This window comes from Cariama cristata, unplaced genomic scaffold (assembly GCF_000690535.1).
Source record: "Cariama cristata isolate BGI_N322 unplaced genomic scaffold, ASM69053v1 scaffold6742, whole genome shotgun sequence".
Lineage (NCBI taxonomy): Eukaryota > Metazoa > Chordata > Aves > Cariamiformes > Cariamidae > Cariama > Cariama cristata.
This window is the reverse complement of record NW_009604431.1, coordinates 178,525-194,292: the sequence shown is the minus strand read 5'-3', so window position 1 is coordinate 194,292 and position 15,768 is coordinate 178,525. Positions and strand designations below refer to the sequence as shown.

Genomic DNA, 15,768 nt, shown 5'->3' with positions numbered 1-15,768 from the left:
TCTTTCCCTCTGAATTCACTCCCTTTGCAGAAGGAAATAATAGTAGATGAGGTGAGTGCTGTGAACCTTTTGAAATAAGTATTTTCAAAATGTGCTTAATATTGTTGTCTAGAGTAACTGAAGTTACCATGTGAACAAAATCACTTTGTAAAATTGTACAGCTATTTATTGAAAATGTTTAAAAAAATTAAGATAGTCATATTCACTTTTAGGGAAGCAGGTGTTAACAATAATTATAATAATATGAAAATCATTGCAAACCTGCATCCCAAAATTACAATTAAGTAGTTTTAGGGAACAAAAATGACTGTCATGTGCACATGCATTCAAAATTTCTTTTTGGGTATTGGGGTAATTCCAGAATGGCTAGTAATTAAAAAAAAATTAAATCCAGAATATGACCTTAATTCAGATCTTATCTAAATATTGATATTGACAATGCTTTTGTATGTAATTTTTTTACTTTTTTTAAATAATGTAACTGTTCTCTTTCTTGTTGCTCCTTCTAAGTGTGCACACTATGAGCCGGTTTAACATGCAAGCTCAAGGCACGCTAACTGCACCAAACAGACAGGCTTGTTAGATAAAAGAGAATTTGATTCCAGAGCAGGGAGTAAGATTTTGGATAATTGTACCAAAATAATGTCCTTAGCCGTATGAATTATTATTTGAGAACATCCTTTCCTGCTAAATGAGCATTGCCTGAGCTTGAAGGAAAGAAATGTTTTTAAATTTGGTGGTAATTAGCTTTATTTTCTGGATTTCTAGGGTCATTCCTTTCACTTGTGCTTGACAGCAAGAAAATGGTAAGATAGCCTCTTTTTGTCCTATCATCCAGGATTACTGTAAACTAGTTATCTAGGTTTTTTCTGCAACAGATAGAGATGAGCACATGTCACATGAGTGCTTTGTCCTGTACTCACGTGGTGCCTGAGGTAAGTGCAAGTCTGCTGCAGTTACAGGATCATGCAGGTCAAGATGAATTTATGAGCCTTGGTAGGTTTCTTCAGAGTAAATTAGCCTATTTTATGACTACTGTTCTTAGACATGAGTAAAACTGCACTACTCGCATATTAATTTTGTTGCCCGTTTATGCCAATAATCAGATCTGCATGATGACAGAGATGAACTCTATCCCTCTTTAACTTTGCAAAGTCACCAAAACAAACATAAGGCAGCATGGCTTCTCCCACTTCTCCCGCTTCACTGAGCAGAATGGGAGCTGAGACCAGACCAACTGCACCCTGGCCAACACACTCACAGGGACAGAATTGCACCAGTGATAGCTAAAATTGAAGACAATGCGGTTTTATGGTACAGCTGAAAACTTCATACAGTTCACAGCACCCTTACTGTTGGGTGATATACAGAAGGGAAGCAAGGTGGATTTTCAGAGCATGGGAGCCATTTATGTAGGTGAAATTCAGAGCATAGGAAGAAGAGCTACCTGCCCAGTCTCAGCCCATAACAAAATATATTGAAATGTAAATCTAACAGATGAAGATTTATAGAGAGAGCAAGACAAATTTTAATCTACTGCTAAAAAAAGTGGTTTGTTTTTATACAGTTAATCAGTTGACCTTATTCTGTTTTCAGAATTAGACTGTGATATACTAAATTTGCTGGAGAACAGAGGTTGCTAACATTAACCCTTGAAACGTTCATGTTCAGGATAGAGTTTACAGTCACCAGAGGGTGATGTGACAATATTGACAAGATTTGGTCAATACTGAGTACTCTTCTCAGTAACAAGTGTATTTGTGGTGTTGAAGGCACAAAACATTCACTGCTGTTTGATTGGTTTTGTACCTCTTTTCATGCAAGTTTTTTGGCTTGTGCTTCGCAATTCTCAAGGGAGAAAATTCAGTGTAGCTGCCCATGGGGAAAAAACTATGGATATTCTTATGTATTTGCAGGAGGAAGCTTGCAAATGATTATCTAGAAATCTGTTCAGCACACGGGTTGAAAGCTGGATTTCACAGGACAGAGGCTGAGCAGGGGAGGATGCTTGCTCTGCAGTTCAAGCTCCGTCACAGCCCATTAGGACCTTCACTTTAAATACTGTTAATGAGCTGTCAAAACCTGAGAACAGGTGATGGTGGCATCACTTGAGTTTTCCAGGATATCATCGTGAAAAAATAGATACGGTGACGGATACAGAAAAAATTATTCCTGAAATTACCCCTTTTAGTGATCTTTCCCTGGCTTGTGTGTCTTTTGTGCCTGTGTTCACAAGAAATCTAAAGCACCTTGGAAACTCTTCTTGATCCTCACTACTACTCCTTGCTGGCAATGGAAATGTTCCTTTTTCTTCTGTACTTTGATCAATATGCAGACCTGAAAATAGCTTGTTTTACAGATGATACATGGAGTTTACTGATTACCTGCCCTACAGGTCTTGAAATTGGCTATAAATGATGTGGGCATTGATTTATTCCATTGTCTATTCCAGCTCAGGAGACCTGGATGTGCGCTTGGGGTTTAGCCTGTGCATGGAAGAGCAGGACTTCCTGCGGAAAAGGAAGAAATATGTTGCTGCTGCTCTGAAAAAGATTCTTCATTTGGAGGAGGATCTGAAAGAGCATGAGGCAAGCCGATACAGTCCGTGGTAGCAATTCCTTTCCGGGGATCAGGGCCTGGCTCACAAATTGAAACTGCAATTGACACACCAACTTAATTATTGCTGTTCTGGGGAAGGCCTGGTGACCTGGGGCAAGAGATGACAAGAGAAACAGTAGCTGGTTCATGCAGCAGAGCCGGGAAGGCAGGATAATGCCTTTACAGCCCCAGAAACTTCTCAACAGCTCCTCAGTTCAACCCATTCCTGTTTATTCTGGAGTCTCGGGAAGAGAATTTATAGTGGACAGATATGGAGCAGCTGGGGGATGCCGCCTGGGAAATAGTGTGCCTTAACTCAGTAACAGGGGCAAGGTAGTGGTCATGGCATTTGTGAAGGATTTTGGCAGGAGGAAGCAAAAATTTTCACAGAGACATCTGAATAAAAATACTTCGTGTGGTTTCTGCAGCAGAAGAGGTGTATTGTTGGGAAAACTGACTACTAAAATAAAACCATCAAGCTGGAAAAGAAGAGTGAATCTTACAGCATCATTGAGTTGTATAGATGAAATAGCTTATTGAAAGTGTAGCTTTATCACTGTAGTCCCTGCTCCTGCCTCCATAGTTCAGTCATAAGTTTTTGTAACTGCTTATGGCTAGCTGGGTTGTTGAAAATCAGAAAAGTACGAATATAGTAACAAGAAGAATTCTCTTTAGCTGACAATTAAAAGAAATAGTGCTGTGGATAGGATACAGATTTAAAAAAATCATATTTTGAATTTCAGAGCAGAGAATAATATAGGAAATAAAGTTTTCAAGAAAGCTGGAAAGAACATTTTTACATATCTGTCTAAGAGTTTCCTGACACACAGAAAAGTGATTGAGGTGCTAAGACCAAAATGGTAAGACCAAAGCTGTTTTTTTGAAAAGGTCTAATTACTCTGGCTCTCTAATTCATGTATTTAACTTCAAAATTGTGGAAAAAATCCCCTCTACCTTCTTAACTGACTTACATTTGAACTGAAAAAAAAAATTTATCATTAGAATTTTAATGAATAATGAAAAAGGTTAGAAAATGTAAAAACCAAAATATAACTTTTTGAAATTATTCCAATTTTAGTTAAGATGATCAGATTTTTCCTCATTATTATTTTATAAAATTTCCTAGATTTTAAGTTCTTATCAATTTTAGGGTAGGAAGAACATCTATTTGAGTTTGTTTGTGTTTTGTTTTTTCTTTTAAATTTCATAGAATGAGATAAATATTTTCTTCAAGCTCTCTCCATTGACTTTAGAACAACTGATTGCTTGATGAAATTAGAAGCTAATACTTGAAAGGTATAAACAGACATTTTCCCTAGGTCATGTAAGCATCCATGTAACTCAAGATACTAACGGAAGCAAAGGGTGTACTAGATCAGGAGAAGATTAGGAGAAGAATAGCCTGTCTCTTCAGTTACACTTGGACCTTGGGGAGGGGGAAACCCTGTCAATGATTGTGCTTCGGGACATAAAGTAATTAGTGGCCTGAGGCCAGGAAGGCTTCAGATATTGTGTGGTCTAGCTGATTACAGGGTGCTGTGCATTCTTCTGAGACACTGGTCATTGTTAGAGGCAGAATCATAGATCCCTAATCTGCTCCGGCATGGTAAATCCTGTATTTTCTATGACAGCTTCTAATAATACACTTTGAGAAGAATTCCGGGGTGATGAGGTTGATTTCCAATTATATATTAAACAAACAGCCCACCCGATCCTTCCTTCTCCGATCAGTCAGGTGGTGGCAACAGAAGCCTTTTGCAACAATCACATCCTTTTTACAGAAAGTAATAACGTCACTGCTTGTATCAATGCCTGTAGCCTGTCATCTCGTTTCTGCAGTAAGAAGGATTGCTTGTCTCTAATAAGTGCATGGTTTTCGGTCCTTCTGCCTTGCTGTGTTGAACAGGTGCCAGTGGTGGCCATCACGACAACTGGGGGAGGGACGAGGTCGCTGACAGCGATGTACGGCAGCCTGCTGGGTCTCCAGAAACTCAACCTGTTAGACTGCATTTCCTACATCGGTGGTTTATCGGGTACCACATGGTGAGAATGACCTAAACAAGATTTATGTTTGCACACTCTGCTCAATACTGTTGACTATTTGTACAGCACCACCAGCTTGTATGACACTTAAGAAAGCAAAAGCACTTCCATTTTCCCCACCATCTCCTCTGTGTCCACCTGGAGCAAAGAAACCAAACGTACTGAGTAAGAGATCAATAGTCATATTCATCAGCTGCTTTTGTCAGCACACTGACACAGCCTATGCCTGGTATTTTCATGTAAATGCTCTATTACCTTTTAATATTTTATCAATTATACCTTAGATTGAATGCAACGAATTTGTCTTTAGACTGGAATTTGAAGAAAAATGGGAAGAAGAATTTATGCCTGCCATTTGCTGGTTATTCTCACTTCCATTTTGGATTTAGAGTGCATCTCCCTCTGGTAAAAGATGTGTTTGGGGCTAATGGAATTAATACTGTCACAGACAGTCCAACAAATGACACCAAGTTACTGACCTTGGAGAGACTGCAGCTATGGTTGATCATTATAAAGTTCTCTCTTCTCCCAGTGGGCATACAGCAGATGATGTCATATTTCAAATAACTTAAGTATTTAATCAAGTGAGTTCTAGGTAGCTCCACTCCTCTACACTTGGTTGGAAGTGGAGAGGTTTTTTTTGCACTGAATTCTATGTCAGTCCTTTATATGAGTCCAAATCGTAATGACAGGTTTGTCTAAGAATTTGCCAAAATCCTTTTAACTTTTCAGTATGTGTGTGGAGATCTGAGTGTACCTGTCTGTTACGATTTCAAGGAGACAAATAAGAATGGCTGTACGAGGACATATGCAAGAACTGCCCAGTTCTCTTGCTGACAGGAACCATTAGCAGATACTTGGAAGCAAATGTAGGACTAGAGCAAACTAGTAGTAACTGCTCCCTAGAATACTCCCCACCTTCCAGGAAATGAATTTTCAAAGACTCCACAAGTCTTCAGTATTTAAATAGCCTTGGGTGGGTTTGATTTATTTTTTTTTTCCCTCCCTAGAATTTCTCAGATCATTTTTGAGCTCACATAAACTTTTATCATCAAAACTAGGAAAGCTTGGAGGTTTTGTTTGCTCTTGAAATGAGAGTATTTTCCGTATGTTTAATTTTTAGTTGTGAATCCCTTAAGAATTAAGAGACAGGCGAACAGATTTCACAAAAGTCCTCTGAAGCCAAACCACAGCATGCCTCCTTTTCCATTTTTTTCTTCTAATGTTTCTTCAGGACAATGGCAAACTTATACGAAGATGCTAATTGGTCACAAAAATATCTGGAGGACGCAATCAAGGTAGCTCGCAAGCAAGTAACCAAATCCAAGATCTGCTGTTTTTCTTTGGATTGTCTGAAGTACTATTATAATGACCTGATGGAGAGGACTAAAGAAGGACATAACACTTCTTTCATAGACCTTTGGGGGCTTGTCATTGAATCCATGCTACATGATAAGGTATTACTCCTTTTTTCCAGAAACCTGATGAACTTCTATGGCTATAAAGGAGAACAAAACAAATCCTGGGATGCCATTCAGTACTACTAATGCAAATAATTAGTTTAGTGGTTGATTAAATTCTGTATATTTGGATCCATTATTAAAACACTACTCTTGCTTTAAAGTGAGGTTGACCTTGAACTGAAGGAGCCATGACATTACAGTCAAAGGTTTTCTTTCTTCTTATAGAAAGAAAACTCCTGAGAAAAAGTTATTTTGAAATGTAAGCTGATCACTTTGGACATTAAATATTCTGACTAGAAGAGGCATTTAAAAATTTGAAATAATTTACTTCACTAACATAAATGAAGATAGACATTTATGAAGTGACTTAATTATAGACTTCATACAGAGATGATTCAAATAGCAGGAAAGACCATTCTTTAAATATGTTGTCAAGTTTTAAGAAAGAGTGATAGAAATTTCGGTACTTTAAAAATAGTGTGACTTAACTAGTTTCCTTCTGGTTTATGTTTATACAAGGAAGTTTTAAATTGTCATGTGCAATAGAATATATTCTTCCATATGGATAAACTTGCAAAATATCTTAAAATATGATCAACTCTATTCGCTGAGATCTAGCCAAGGAAAGTACCTTACCTTTGACTTAGCCATGTATTTCTTCCTGGGAATGTTTTTTTTCCTTGCTGAATCTACAGTCAACCTCTCTGCATATCTCAAAATTCGAGAACCCTTATAGGGTGTAGCTGCTTTTTATGGGATACTTGCCAAGTTTGGAATATCCCATGGCAGATATTTCTGAAAAATCCAGTGAGCTGAGAAATGGGAAGGAGAACCTAGATAAAGCTGATATTTCACAATATATTATTTAAAGTGCAAGTTGGTTTTCACCTTGTTCCATTAACCTTTTTTAATCAAAACCAGAAAGATGAGCATAGACTCTCAGACCAACGTCAGGCAGTGGATAACGGTCAAAACCCATTGCCCATCTATGTGGCCATCAACCTCAAGTCCAGCTATAGTGCTCAGGCATTCAGAGGTAATGGTTATGATTTAGATTTCTTAACAACTTCATAATTTAAGTAATCCAAGCTAAGACTAAATGCATGTAATCAGCTTTAATAATACAATAGTCTTTTCATTCTAATTGCAAAAAAAACCCTTTTGAAATTTCAGATAATAGTGACTAACACTTAAAATTAAAAAATCCAAGCATGTTTAGTCTTTAGAATTTGAATTCTTTACATTGCCAGAAGTGACAATATACCACAGAAGATGCCAAACTCACGGTTTATCCTGGTCATAAAAACCTTGTAATGAAACTAATTCTTATGATGGTTCCACATGGACTTATTTTGAACAATTAAAGGGAAAACTTTCTTAGATCCAGTGGCAGGAAAATCACTATTTTCTCTAGTATTAATTTTCACAGTATTTGTTTCATATGAGCAGCTGAGTACATGACACCAAGTGAATGCTAAGCTCTATGTCACTGGTGTCCTAAAACGAACAAGTTATACATGAGCAATACTTTACATTTTGGGTAAGATTAACTGCAGGGAATGCTTATGGTTTCATTCAGACCAGGACTTTTCTGCTGGAGGTTGCTATATCACAGCCTGGGACCACCCTCCCTTGATGTGAAAGGACCTTACGGCATTAGGACTGCAGGCAATACAGATACAGCTATAGCTGGTGAACAGCATATTATGATACCAGTCAGTGTCTTTCTCATGATTTGGTCCTGCTCTCTAGTACTCCTCTGTTTAGCATTAGTTGACATATTATTGCCTTTTCATGATCTGGCTTGCTGTTGCTGTAGAATGGCTGGAGTTCACCCCTTATGAAGTCAGTCTACTGAAATATGGAGCGTCTATTCGCGCAGACCATTTCGGAAGTGAATTCTTTATGGGAAGGATGGTGAAGAGGCGCTCAGAGACTCGAATCTGCTATATGCAAGGTGATTTTTGCCTACAGGGAGAGGTGGCCTCCTTGAGAGGCAGCTGGTGTGAGTGAGCATGTGGTCTGTGGTGGACAGCACTGGGAAGACACCAGCAAACAGGTTGAGCAGGTGTGAGTTTGCATTAGGAAGGGCATATTTACGAAGTATGCCCATGAAGATATCCGTCCAGACAGAAAGGAAGTATCCAAGGGGAAGGACTCTAGGTATGTATCAATTAAAATTCTTCCAAGACTACTCCATCGTCAGTTTCTATTCTCTCTTTCACATTACAGGCATGTGGAGTAGTATATTTTCCATAGATGTGATGTATGTCTGGAATTTGGCTACTGATTCAGAGGACTTCTGGTGTAGATGGACCAGAGACAGAGTAAAAGATATTGGTGAGAAGTTTTTGTGGTTGGTTTTTTTTTTTTTTTTTTTTTTGCCACCGGTATATATTGCTTATATTCTGTGCAGAGGTCTAATGCTGAAAGAGATGCTGTAGAAGTCAGAGAGAGAGGCATGAGGAAAGCAAAGCAGAAATGTCAGCTAAGAAATTTTTCTGCCTGATTTAGAAGAGCTGAACTGTGCTTCTTTGGCAAAGCTGTGCCTTTTTCTAAAGGACATGCAGACACAAAAACAGTCTCCAGCAGACATATAAAAATCATGTTGTATTAAGAACACATCTTAAGATTGTTAAGTTAGGATATTGTCCTCCTTGACCACTAATACTGTCAGTAGAGAAAATAGCTTTTGCAAAGGGCTGTTTTCTCCACTAAACTGCCTGTGGAGAAAGCTCGCTCTTGCTGTTAATTGCACAGGGAAGCTGGAGTGACTAGGCTCCTAACTTAGCTAATGTTTGCAGTTGGGTGATACTCACATGCATTCTGAAGGTGTCCTGTTCAAAGACCAGCTTTGTCCTCCTGTATGTTTTGGGACTCAGCTCTCCCCTCCACCACGCGCTGCAATAGAGGTGGGCATCATTCAAGGATGCCTAGAGTGGGAGGTGGTGCACACTGCCTGGCAGCTTGCTACCCGCGGGTAGCTGTCATTTCATTCACTATCTAATGCTGAGTTTTATTTGGTAGCATAGACCTTAAGGGCTTATAACCACGTTTGATTTACCTTTGGGGTGGGGGATGGTGACAACTGTGGTTATTAGTTACTCTATTTTCTAAAACATTGATCATTTCAGAAAACTGTCCTAAATTCAGAACTTCTTTCCTTCTTGCAGAGGAAGAACCCTTTCTGTCCATGAATCCCTATGAGGTAGACACATGTCTATTCACTCCCTCGAGTGTCCTCTCCTCTGCTCTGCGAGATGTCTTAACAGGACGCCCAACCATTGCACAGTATCCCAATTTTATCAGAGGCTTCCAGATGCATAACAAGTACCTGGAGAGTGAAGGATTTTCTACCTGGAAAGGCACAGTAAAACAACATTTTCTCCAGTAACATTTTGAGGAGGTTTAGGTTTGGGAATTCATTTTGGATTTCCAACAAGGAGGAAGAGACAAGACTGACTTCGGAAATTCCACTTCTCCCTTCCACAAATGGAAGGCATGGAAGCCAGATTTGAACAGCATTTCATTTTTTTAGGGGGGTTGAAGGGTGAAATTGAATTTGGTTGTCTGGGGATTGTGTTCCAGTGCACAAGGTGAGCTCAGCCTAAGGAGGCAGAGGGGAATCTCCCCTTTAGGGCCGAAACTGCTTAAGGTGTCCGGGAAGGAAGGAGTGGAAAAGCTGTAGTATGTCACTTACTCCTGTAAATCAGTGCTGCTAGTGAGTCAAAGGAAGGCAAGGAAAATGGGGGGCAAAATTCTCCATTCTTCCCTCTTTAACTTCCTGCAGAGAGGCAGTCAATCTTGTTTTTTATTTGTTGTAATGAGAAATGTTTGTGTTTCAGACACAGTGATAGACTCCTTCCCAAATAAACTGATGGAAACAGCAGACGATGAGCTCTCCCTGGTTGATACTGGTTTTTTCATCAATACCAGCTACCCACCACTTCTGAGATCAAAGAGGGAGGTGGACGTCATCCTGCATTTAAATTACAGTGGAGGGTCCCAGACATTGGTAAGAAAAGCCATGGTATCTAAGATATTTTTCCTTTGTGGTCTTTTAGTTTCTAGCACTCATCAGTTAAACCAACTAACTTTCCAGTACTGGAATGGGATTTAGGTGATTATTATCTGATTTATTATTTAGATTATTAGGGGATTTATTTCTCAGTAACCAGGAAGGGTATTAGAAGACAGTGATGGATATAGGCATTTTAAAATCATCAAGGTCTTGACTGCAGTGGATCCAAGAGTTTTTGAAGAGCTGACTGAGGAGCATTCTGGAGCTCTGATACTGATTTTAGTTATCCTTGAACTGAGCAAGTTACAGAGGCAATGGAAAGTCCTGACAATGTTTTAACGGATTAAATGGAAAAACCTATGTGTCTCTGGGCCTATTTGTCTCATATCAGTCTTAGGGAAATGTCCTGGCTGATACTGGACTTGATTAATAATGAAAAATAATGTAATTAGTGTTGCATATATAATGAGAATAATATAAAAATAAGCATAGGATTATAGTAAATATAGGTGTTAAAGCTTTTTTTTAATGAGGTCATAATGTATGTTGATAAATGTATTTATTAACAGGGAGCCACTATCAAACAATCACAAACTATGCAGAGGACAGAAAGATTAGGAAAGTGGTAAATAATGAAGTCAAGACAATGACGCAGAATAATCTGAACTGATCTTTGCCTTCTGCTTCTGAACTTGTTTCATTGGAATTATAAAATCAGTCCTGTGGCTTTTGGGTCCATTTGCAAGCTCAAAGAATGTGACTTTTGTTTTGCCTAAAGCAATGCAGAAAGTAAGATAAGCTGCAATGTCTGGTGTGGTTATGGCTGTTTCCATCTGAGACTTAACATTTTCCCAGAGGAAGATTCAAGCCTTAGAATATTCATGTTACCTGCTGGAGTTTAAAAAATCCAGATCTCTGGATCTTTTTTGCTTTTTGATTCTTTTGTATTAATTTTATTTATTTTATGCATTCATCCAGCCTCTGGATCAGATTGCAAAGTACATCTCGGGGCAAGGAATTCCATTTCCCAAAATTGAGATAAGTGAGGAAGACAGAGAAAACTTGAAGGAGTGCTATGTGTTTGAAGATGCTGACAGTCCACAAGCTCCAACAGTACTTTTTTTCCCCCTAGTAAATGACACCTTCAAGAAATATAAAGCTCCTGGTGAGTCGTCTGTGGCTAGCAATTTTAAATAAAAAGTCAATTGCCTAGTGTGTCCTCTCAGTATCTAGTGTCTCTCTGTCATCTCTGACCTTCTTCCCAATGCCGGCATTATCTGTCTCATCACTAACAAACATAACTGGTCTGTGTCAGAATGTCTGAACTGTGAGAGCTCCAGAAGCTTTCCTAATACGTTTGAGATAAAAGCAGGCATTTACTCCACAGGACTTACTAGAGAGACTATGAAGGTAAAACTCCCAAAATACGTACAGCATGGGTGGTAGGTCCTCAACATTAGCTGTTTTTACTCTACTGACATGGACGTGTTATGCACCTCTCCTTGCAAACAAAGATGGAGGTAAAACCTTCTGGAGGTTTTGATAGTAACCCATTCATCTGGGTTTTGTTCACATATTTAAAAGCAATCTCTGAGACTGAGGACTGAGTGGACAGAGATCTTTCTTTTTAATATGAACTATGTCCTCTGAGTGCTGTCGTTTCTCCTGAACTTTCAGCGAGAGGTCTGTTATTTCATCCAGTACAAGAGTATCTTGTTTTCCTTATGCTTACACTTTTCTAGTTTGGGTAACAACATTTTGTTTTTCAAGGAGTGGTCTACAAGTGCAGCTGCTGATAATCAATGTTGTTCTCATTCTCAGCTGTTTGGGTTTACATGATTTTTGGACAGAGGCTTGATCCAGAGGCTGAAGAATACGGTGCTACTGGACTACTTTTACATCCCTCTGGCAAATCATATCTTTCCCTCCAAATCTCCCTTTTCTACCTATAATTATTTAAATGACTGATATGAGCCACATACTGCAATAAAACCTTATTGGTGCATCTCCTTGTGGTTTGTCCCTCAGGTGTGGAAAGGAGTCCTGAAGAGATGGCTGAAGGCAAAGTTGATGTCTCCAGCATCCTCTCCCCATTTACGACAAGGGAGGTGTGTTTCAGTGAAGAGAATTTTGACAAACTGGTGAAACTGACTGATTACAACATCCTGAATAATGAGAAGTTGATTATTCGGGCCTTGCGCTTGGCAGTGGCACGGAGGAAGCAGCGGAATTATTAGCCAACACCTACTAGATTCAACCTTCCATGTGATATTTCTTGGGTTGTCTGTTATCTGGTGCGATCAAGATGTTTGATGCTTGCCAGTGATACTTGCATAGAAATTGCATCGTCCTGAGGACATGCTGGACTCTAGTTAATCCTTTTTACATGACTGTTCAGACAAGCAGATTGGAATTTACCAGTGGTTTAATCCAAAACAAACTTCAAAGCAGAAAATTTGTGTTTAGTTTTGTTACCTTGTTAGTTTACCAATTGTTATATATATTCCATATAAATTAATATAGTATTGTGTAAGATAATAATGAAATATGTGGCACGTTAAAATGTGACTCAAACCAGTATTTATGTTTTTTCCTGTCTGGCAGAAAAGCAATCCCTTGAACTGGAATTTCTATGGTAAACAGCTAATCCATTGTGTTGGTCTTGCTTATCTTAATTACTGAAGGTTGTCATCTCCAATTTGATTATCTGTCCACTATGAGGTTTTCATTTAACTGACTTTCTTCACTGATCTTTGAAAACAGATTTCTTAAGTTACTCTCTGTTGTAAAAATCTATACAGTTTTCACCATCAATAAAAAATACCCCTGAATTAGGTCATTTTTGTTTCAGGTGGGCAAGTGAGTCTTCTCAGCTGCTATTCACAGAACCACCTATATTCAGCCTAAGTAGTAGTCATGTTGCTCAACCTTCCTTTCATTTTCTCTTGGAGTTGCTGCTGACTGTCCTGTCTCAGTCATCTTCACCTGCTTTGACTGTTCCTGAACGATGGCCTTGCAATTTGTCCCAGTGTTTCATAAGATGGGAAGTGGCTGCTAGTTGTTTGCATAGAATAGAGCAATGCAAGAGAGCCTCTTGATCCCTTTAAGATGTATTTTTTCAACTGTTTAATGCTTTCCTGCAAATGGTCTTTTTCAGGGATTGTCCTGAGAGAGTGGTTCTTCATCATCAAAAATCCTGGAGGTCTTCTGAGGAAGGTAGCTGCCAAAGGCTCTCTTCTCACAGCTTTGCAATGGACAGATCGTAAGCTCAGTCTTTCATGATAGCAGCCCTGCACTGTGGGGCTGTGATACACGAAGAGGCTGGTCACAGCAGCTCAGACAATGCTTGGGATTATCTTCCCTTTGATAATAAAAGGCTCCTACTGTTGCAGTGAACTTCAGACTGAGTCACCAGGGTAGAACTGGTGTTGAGATCGTGAGAGTCTTGATGATGCTCAGAAGTGACAAATTTGTTTGTATGGAATGAAGTTCTGGGAAATGGATGAGAGGAAAAGATTCTCTCCTATGGAAAAAACAGCTGGTGGTGCATCTTATAGCAATTTGGGTGGTGAAAGAGGAGGAATGGGCCATATTTTTCACCTCTGAGTATGTTAATTGTGTTCACGTACCTGAAACACTTGAAAGAGCACAGTGTAACCCTGTTCTCATGTACAGTATTGCTGTGGATGCCCCCTCCCTGGAAGTGTTCGTGGCCAGGTTGGATGGGGCTTTGAACCACCTCGTCTAGTGGAGGGCGTCCCTGGCCATGGCAGGTGGGTTGGAACCAGGTGATCTTTAAGGTCCCTTCCAACCAAACCATTCTATGATTCTATGTTTAAATGACTAGCCCTTCACATGTGAGGCAGCTGTAATTGTGGTTCAGCTCCAGAACACTAGAATATCAGCTTGTGGGATGCATCTGGGTCTTTTCCAGAGATGTCTTTGGTTTTACCCCCATGGTTTCTAAGACCTTTTTGCTGGAAATGAAACAAAGCAAGATGGAAGATGTTTCAGTCTGTTTTACAGGGGAAACTTACTCAACAACAGGATGGAAAGAAGCCAGATAGGTGCATGACACAGCCTGCGCCTGGTTAACTCTGCTTTTCATCAGGGTTAATTAGCCCATCTTCTAACCGTGACTAATTACTGTACTGACATAGGTGTGCTGCATCCCAAGTCATCCTTGGGGTGTCTCTGCCTTGTGTCCCGCTGGCTGATGGGAAACCTGCCTTTCCCTCTCTGAGGGAGTTCCTCCTACTCTCAGGATCATTCTGCAGCTCTTTCCTTCAACTTCCTCAATATTTCAATATCTTGTTTTTGAAACAGGGTGCCAATAGTGGTTTGTTGTTGTTTTTTTTTTTTTAAATTTCCAGATCATTGATAAAAGTATGCAATAGGCTTGTAACTGAGTTGTTTGCAGGCTCTCTAGGAATGTTTTCCTTTGGGGTTACCTTCCTTTGACTACTGCTTTTTGTGATCTGTTAGTTACCCATCCTTAATGTATTTAAAGTTTGTCTAGGAGACATTTGTTGCATCTAGTTCTGAAGTTAGAGTGTCTTAAAATGCCAAATGTTTTGAAATTCAAATTATATAATATCTGTAAAGTTACCTTTATCAATCAATTCTCAATTCATTGCAAAGTGAAATGAGATTCTTTTGAATTTGATTTTTCTGTTAAATTTCATAATAGCAAGGATGAATTTTAAAAAAATCTACCTTTTTTTTTTTACTTCTTATGTACTCCCTGACTGAGACAGGGACCACCTCACATGGTGTGCAGTGCCCTGCACAGTGAAGCCTTATAAATGTGAGAACGTAAAGAGTAATTAACATTAATTTCAACATTAATTTCACCCTCCCAAATGTATCCTCTTGGAGATCATTCACTGAAGCACCTTAATTCAGATGGACAAAGTAACAAAATTTTTTGAGAAGGTGAGTGAGCTTTTAAAGCTTTGCCTGTATGAGGGGAACTCTCTTACAGTTTCAGCAGGTGATTTGGGAGTTGTTTCATGCAATATTTGTCACTGCAGTGCCTGCTTGGCTGAAAGACATCTTACTGCCTGAGTTGTTCAAAATGAAAGGTGAGATGGGGATAAAAAAGTTCTTTCAGATGTGTCTTTAAGCAAAGACCCGCTTACTCCCTATAAGTAATAAAAAGCTACAGAAAGCCTTTTGTATGCACATTGGTTTGTTTGGATGTCCTTGGCCAAAGAAGTCCTTGTTGCCCACTCCTGGGCAGCCAGACAGACCCTGGCTGGCCTCAGCCACCTGCACACGAAGGGCTGACAGCCCTCCAGCATGCAAAAGCACTGTGGCCTCCTCGAGAACTGATGGGGATGCTTAAAAGTAGAAAATATTTGCTCAGTGCCCATAACTGTGAAGGGAAGATTCCTTTCGGGTCTTGGTGACCCCCTAACTACAGCTGCAAAGACCATCCTTCTGCAGTGCAGGAGCTTGGGTGCCTGTGCCTGGGGTGCAGGTATGCTGCAAGCACTCACCTCCTGGGCAGCGAGGAGGAGGAGGAGGAGGAGTTGGGGATTGCTCAAGTGTTGGTGGCGGGGTGAGGCAGCACTGAGTCAGGCACTAACACACCTGCCTGCCTGCTCCTGGCAGCTTAAAGCACAAGAAGCTGCCTGGCCG

The 15,768-nt window shown here is 39.6% G+C and overlaps 1 protein-coding gene across 1 annotated transcript in view; it reads left to right on the top strand.

Moving 5' to 3' along the window:
- LOC104158049 (cytosolic phospholipase A2 epsilon-like) overlaps positions 1–12,362 on the top strand; it is a 34,216-nt gene extending 21,854 nt beyond the window's left edge. The window contains exons 9-20 of the mRNA XM_009695610.1: positions 1–51; positions 769–806; positions 2,453–2,588; positions 4,505–4,641; positions 5,876–6,098; positions 7,026–7,140; positions 7,924–8,061; positions 8,337–8,444; positions 9,278–9,469; positions 9,950–10,119; positions 11,104–11,290; positions 12,154–12,362. The exon at positions 1–51 is cut by the window's left edge and continues 66 nt beyond it. Coding sequence (XP_009693912.1) covers positions 1–51; positions 769–806; positions 2,453–2,588; positions 4,505–4,641; positions 5,876–6,098; positions 7,026–7,140; positions 7,924–8,061; positions 8,337–8,444; positions 9,278–9,469; positions 9,950–10,119; positions 11,104–11,290; positions 12,154–12,362 — 1,704 coding nt within the window. The remainder of the gene's footprint in view (positions 52–768; positions 807–2,452; positions 2,589–4,504; positions 4,642–5,875; positions 6,099–7,025; positions 7,141–7,923; positions 8,062–8,336; positions 8,445–9,277; positions 9,470–9,949; positions 10,120–11,103; positions 11,291–12,153) is intronic.
- Positions 12,363–15,768: the final 3,406 nt, after the last annotated feature.